The following is a 6,870-nucleotide window of genomic DNA, read 5'->3' on the forward strand; positions in this document are numbered from 1 at the left end:
AAGACCCCACACAGCCAAAAATAAATAATCACTTAATTTAAAAAAAAATTTAACTGAAGAGCAGAACCTGAAATTAAAAGAATTGAAGACCAAGATATGAGACCTATGGACAAGAATCAAGAGAAGTTGAAATCTCACAGAATCTGCTAGTAGAATATACCATTAAGGAAATCTTCCAGGGATGGCAAAGGAAGGAAAGAAGGGTGAGCTTAAATAATATACACTAGATAATCAGGCATTGGATAATATAGCATCAATAAAATGTGAAATTAAATTCTTCTGTGGAGAAATGTGAAGCAGCTGTGAACTTACATAAATAATATGAAAAACCTTGTGTACATAATGCCTATCCATCTGACTACTTCAGTAGCAGAAAGCTTTTCAATATAGGGCCATTGACCATAAAGAAAAAAAAATTACCTTGTATGATTTATAAATAAATTTAGAGTGATTAGGAGAAATATCAAACATTTAACTTACCTGTTTCTAAAGATAAAAAGAAACAAATAACTTTAGTAAATAATATAATGAATAGTCTTATTTACATGTCCATATTACTTCAGGTTCATACAGTAATGAGGTAATAAAGAAAAATTTATGAGGCAGAGACGAGGAGAGGTGATCCAGGAAGAAGGAAGAAGAAAAAAATAAGAGAATGAAGCCAAGACTGAGAGAACCAAAGGGATGCAGTGCCAGAGGCAAAGCAGAGGGAGCAGAAATAACAAATATTTCTGTTCTGATTCTCATATTTATCCTAGCTTCCAAATCAACTCCTCTTGATTTTATGATTACAACACACTGCAGCAAATAAGTATTTACTGAACGTTAACCACATGCTGAGCACAGTGCGAAACGCACTGATCACCCCATTCTACTCTCTCCACCGAAATCATCCAGTTGTCCAAACCCTTTCTTCATCCTCCATGTGAGCTTTTTTACCTAAAATTATACCCTCATCTCCAAACTCCTCTACCTGTTCTGTACCTAAGGTTGAAAATCTAGATATCCCACTACAAAGAGACATATTCATAGACTACCTCTGGAAGGATACAGAAAAGTGGTTGTCTCTTGGAGAAATGAGATTAGAGATTTACTTTTAACTATATAAACTTTTATATATATATATTTTTATAACCTTTTATATTCTTTAAAGATTTTACTAAAGGGAGGTAACACCTAGTCAAAACAAAACAAACAAAAAATCAAAAGAAATCTGGCACTCTTACCAAATAGAATATGCCCACCTTGTCTCTCACCTCTATCCATTTTCTCTGTCATAACCACTAATTTTCTTTACTACACTATCACCAAAAACATCATAATCAAAATCCTAAGCACCTAAACACCAATGGAGTGCTTAAATCTTTTAACCGTTACAGAAGCCTTATAGTTAGTAGGCAATTCAATAAATATTTGTCAAACAAATGAACAGTTTCTCTTAAAGCATGCTCTTCCCTTTCAAAATGTCCCTTCCCCCACCTCCCATTTCACAGTACCAGTTCCCATTCAGATGAGAATGCACCTGGTAGGACACCAAGACTGCCATTCATTACTGGGAGTCTCCATCACCTATGTACACAATTGTATTAATAGCAAAATTGGGAAAGTTGATTTGAAAGATATTTAACTTTGGAATATTTACAAGTCAGATGAAACAAAGCTGAGAGCCAGATTTGACATTTTCCCTAGCAATTGTGTGAATGAATCTTTCAATATCAGAATGAATTCATGTAGTTAAGAGTAATTACATTAAAAATAGCATATGTGACCAAAGCAATGCTTTTTTTCTGACCTTGGTATCCTTCTCTATTGTAGCTGCCCTGCATGATATGGTCCTCAAAGATTCTCATCTTTGAGATCTCATAGTTCATTGATTCTAAGACACTCATTTTTTTGACATTTTAACATCTCTGAAATTGGGATTTTATAACTGATGACATCTTAGAATTGTCAGCCAGGCAGCAGTCATGACATAGTTGTCATTGAATGCATATGTGAGAACTTTAAAAGGGCTAACATCAAACTTGCAGAATGGGTATTGGAAGAAAACATGGTGAACAATGGTGGAGCACTCTTTTTCCCTTGGAACCAAATGGTTAAAGAGACAGGGTGGGAAAGGTGGTGACTCAGATGTGCTAGGAACCTTTTCAAAGCTGGAGACAAAAACAGACCAGCTCTATATAATTGCAAAGCCAACTCATGAGCCCAATACTAATACCTTTTAGGTGGTTTTGGTTTTAAGTGATTCTTTTAAGAAATGCTATGTCACTAACAGTCTTGATGGCACAAAGGACAATGTTGTGGGGATAAACACAGACACTGATGATTCCCAGTCAAAAAGTGATTCAGATGAGGCAAAATGTTAAATTAGTCTTAGGAATATTTTATCCAGTTAATTTTATTTATATTTTCCTTTTTATCAGGCATGAGAGTGATACATAATAAAAATAACCATCTAAGTCAAAGAGTTCTTCAGTAGGTATAAAGTAAGAATTCTAAGTGAAGAAAAGCATAGTTTAGTTGGCAATGTTGTTGTTTCATAGTGGTACATTAAAAATAGCTTTACAATAGATGGCATCTTCAATAATAAGAAATATGGTATACCAAACATCTTGAATTTCTCTTTAAGAATATAGCATAGATATATAACTTATCAAAATATTTAAAAGCCATACATTGGGACTTCCCTGGTGGCGAGGTGGGTGAGAATCCGCCTGCCAATGCAGGGGACATGGGTTCGATCCCTGGTCCAGGAAGATGCCACATGCCTCAGAGCAACTAAGCCCGTGCGCCACAACTACTGAGCCCCCGTGCTGAAACTACTGAAGACCGTGAGCCTAGAGCCTGTGTTCCGCAACAAGAGAAGCCACCACAGTGAGAAGCCTGCCCACCGCAACAAAGAGTAGCCCCTGCTCGACGCAACTAGAGAAAGCCCACGCACAGCAATGAAGACCCGATGCAGCCAAATATAAATAAATGAAAAAAATAAGTAAATAAAAATAAAAGCCATACAGATATTTCTGGCCTATCAATATGACAATATCAAGTGTCAGAAACTCAGGGATACAAAGAGCCCTGCTCTGATTTTGGATACAAATAGCATTTCTCTTTTTAAAATTTAATTTAATTTAATTAATTAATTTATTTTTTGGCTGCATTGGGTCTTCGTTGTGGCACGCGGCCTTTCTCTAGTTGCGGCGAGCGGGAGCTACTCTTCATTGTGGTGCACGGTCTTCTCATTGCGGTGGCTTCTCTTGTTGCGGAGCACAGGCTCTAGATGCGTGGGCTTCAGTAGTTGTGGCACATGGGTCCAGTAGTCGTGGCTCACGGGCTCTAGAGCGCAGGCTCAGTAGTTGTGGCCCACGGGCTTAGTTGCTCCACAGCACGTGTGGATCTTCCCAGAGCAGGGCTTGAACCTATGTCCCCTGCATTGGCAGGCGGATTCCCAACCACTGTGCCACCAGGGAAGTCCCACAAATAGCATTTCTTAAGCTGCTCTGGTCTAAAATAGACTAGTGCAGTGCTTCCCAAACTTTAGTCTGTATGAGAATCACCTGGAGAGCTTGTTCAAAATACAGATCTCTGGGTTCACTCCAGAGATTCTGATACAGCAGATCTAAGGTGGGGCCTGAGAATTTACATTTCTAACAAGCTCCCAGGTGATGCTTATGATGCAGATGCTAGATTCATAGATGACACTTTGAGAAGTACTAGTTTTTATACTGCCTTTTGCCTCACTCAAGACCAACCTCAGACCTTAACACCCAAGCTAGCTCTGATAAATAGTTCCTTCCTTTCACCACCGATTCAAACAACCAGTTTCCACTCTGTATCAGGCACCATGCCAGGGGCTGGATGTACCAAAAAAAAAAAAAGAAAAAAAAGAAAAAAATCACAGAATAGGATGTCAAAATTGCAGGAATCCTTTTTTCTACCTCTTATCACTTGAAGCCAACACCGTCTCTGTTAACCATCTATAAAAGATATCAGATTATTCTATTCTTGATGAACTGTTACATAGTGTGTTTTGTCTCAACATACCTATCTCTCGAGCAAGAATAATACTGCTGAGGCGTATTGGTTGGGTAGATTCAGCAATGAGCACAGCTTTTTGGGAACATAAGGTGCCATTTTCATATAAAGGCTCAACAGTTACTGCATCATGATGGGTGGAATGCCTGCCAGAATAAAATACTTAAGAGTATGAAATAAGAATGTGGGTTAAAATTAACTTTTGGTATAACATAGATTCCTATAGTTTTTCCATGTTACACACTACCAGGTGTATTTAAATGATTCTTTAAAATAGAAACATTGCTTAGGGACACAAGATTTAAGTGGGAGAGGCTGATCAGAACATTTTCCAGTGATCCCTTGTGCCAAGTTACATTCCTCCCTCAATATTTAAAATAAGATTTTTACTTTCTTCCCTCAGTATGTAAAAATAGGATTGATGTTGTTTTTCCAAAAATGAGAGACCTGGCTTCTCACACTCTGAGGAATGAATTTCCTCTGATCCTAGAAACTGGGCTGCTGCTTTCTAAGGTGGAAATGTTGCCCAAATTATGAGGTGTGAGTCCAACTCAAAATACAATTTTAAAAATCATTAATATTTTTAGATGGATGGAAGGAATGGCTTTCAATGCTAGATTCATGCCTTCCATCATCCTCAGTCAGGAAATAAATCACACTGGACCATCACATAAGCCTGATTCCCTTGTACTTCCTCATAAAATGCGAGGTGAACTTCTTACACTCTGGACAAACCTTAGTGCTTCTCTTAAGTGATGGTAAAGGGAAATCTACTCCAGTTAGGATGAGCCCTCTGATACTTTGGAATCCACTTCCGTTAGGTTCCCTCACACCTTAGGAAACCACACCACCTATGTTTGGGTCCTCTCACACCAGAAAATCATGTCTTTCCACCCCCAGTCAGAAAGTCATCCCCCCAGAGTTGATTACCCCAAAGTTGAGTGTACACTTTGAGAGTACTCTCATATAAGGGGGGAAACATAATATTACAGGCAGATCTCATCTCCACCCAAAATACATCTTCTCATATTACAAGAAGTTTATACTTCATGGTGTCTATGCCTCAATTCATTCATCTTTAAGATGGGAATAATAATACTTCATAAGACTGTAAAAACCGAATGAGTTAACACATGCAAAGTGCTTAGTTAAGTATGCAATAATTAGTTGTGTTTTTACACTGAAAACCCCACCTTATTTAGTTTGTAGAGAACTCACAACCTAAGCCTCTCTAGCCCCTCAATAAATTTCCTCACACCTTGGGAACTTCCTCTCTAGCTGTTTACACTGAAAGTTCTTCGCATTGGGTAGCCATCAATGCCTGAGGCCTCCAACACAGGGCTTCCTTGCGCCCTGACAGCTGTTCACACAGTGACTACCCCTCCCAACACCCAATAAGAAGGCCAGTTTCACACCCTAACTGCTCATATAAGGCCCCACACATAAGCTGAAGACATCCCACACAACGAGGACAGGCCACTTCAGGAGGGCTGGCCACTGCACTCCCACTGACACCCCACTCCCAGCCCCTACGGGCAAGGGGCTCTTCAGGCCGAGTGACCGCAAAGCATTCCTGTGGCGTCTTCGGTTGAGGAACCCCTCCCATTCTTCCTGGGTGGCGTTGGGGGTGCATACCCTCGTGACCCTCTACCCCTCACCAAGTGTAACAGCCCCGCTGCGCCTCCAGCAGGAAAGGAACCCGGCCTGGCTCCCGGCCAAAGGGCAATAACACCTGTGGCACGTTAAGTTTGTTGGCCAGGGTTCCAAGCAAAAAGAGAAGCAGCAACAGGAGGCGCTGCAGAGGAAAGCAAAACAGCCCGTCGCTTCGGGGCCCGGGTGATCCAACAGCCTTCATGGCAACTGCCAGCTCTCGGTTCCCGCTCAACTACAGCCGCACCCTCAGCCCCAACGTCAGCCAATCCGCAGGCGTGACGTCATCGGGAGGCGGGCCTTCGTTCTGCGGGGAATTATGGGAATGTTTTTATGAAGCGCTCCAGCAAGCCGTTATGGAAACTTTAAGGCACATACCCAGCTACCCACTTAAAGGGCTACTTTCTTAAATATTGAGTGGCAGATTTTTTTAATAGTAAAGAACAAGCAGAGCAGTCTAAAAAAATAGTCTCTCACAGCTAAATTTCTCCTTCTGTTGCCTACTACGTTTGGCTCCTAGAGCAACTCCCTGCCCCCCCTTTTTTTGGCAATAATTTCCAGTCAGCATTGGCCCATACATATAAACGGAAAAAATGTTCCAGTCTCTAGTATAAACAGCTGGACGTTGTCAAGGAAGCTGTCATTTTTACTAGTAAGTCCTTTTCATGTCCAGCCTCAAGGCCAGAGTGCAGGAAATGCCAGGCACTGGCGTCTCACAGGCAGCTTAGAAAGCTATCCACTCACGCTGCCTGTTAAGCAAATACTCTGAGAGCACCTCTTGTTAAATTGTTTTCTCCAAATATCCAACAGAGTATCAGCTCGAAGCCTGTCTCAGGACGGTTTACTAAAACCACAAATGTATAGGAGTACGTAATCCGTGTCATATATTGTTGAAGTTGTTTAGGGAGCAGAGCCTAATAAATCCAGATTTATAAGAAAGAATCAATACAGTTATAAAGGAAATGTATAGCTCACCCTGAAGACGCCAGTGTTAAGGTCCAGCACATAAATATTTCTAATCTTCACATTTACCCTAACAATACATATCATCTTTATTTTACAGATAATGAAACTAAATGACTGACATCAGAATACACAACTAGGGATCTGAGAGCTGAGTTCTGACCCCAGTTTTGGTCACCTTCCAAAATGTGTGCTCTACATCAAATCCTGTTGCTTCCACCCACA

At 40.5% G+C, this 6,870-nt stretch overlaps 1 protein-coding gene across 1 annotated transcript in view; it reads right to left on the reverse strand.

The window, feature by feature from the left end:
- The window catches only part of NUP210L (nucleoporin 210 like), an 85,179-nt gene extending 78,364 nt beyond the window's left edge, over positions 1-6,815 (reverse strand). Inside the window, exons 1-2 of the mRNA XM_067727910.1 lie at positions 5,691-6,815; positions 4,042-4,178 (exon numbers count right to left, since the gene is read on the reverse strand). Coding sequence (XP_067584011.1) covers positions 4,042-4,178; positions 5,691-5,887 — 334 coding nt within the window. The 5' untranslated portion in view covers positions 5,888-6,815. The remainder of the gene's footprint in view (positions 1-4,041; positions 4,179-5,690) is intronic.
- Between the last annotated feature and the right edge of the window lie 55 nt (positions 6,816-6,870).

The sequence above is a fragment of the Pseudorca crassidens genome, chromosome 2, assembly GCF_039906515.1.
Source record: "Pseudorca crassidens isolate mPseCra1 chromosome 2, mPseCra1.hap1, whole genome shotgun sequence".
NCBI classification, from domain to species: Eukaryota; Metazoa; Chordata; class Mammalia; order Artiodactyla; family Delphinidae; genus Pseudorca; species Pseudorca crassidens.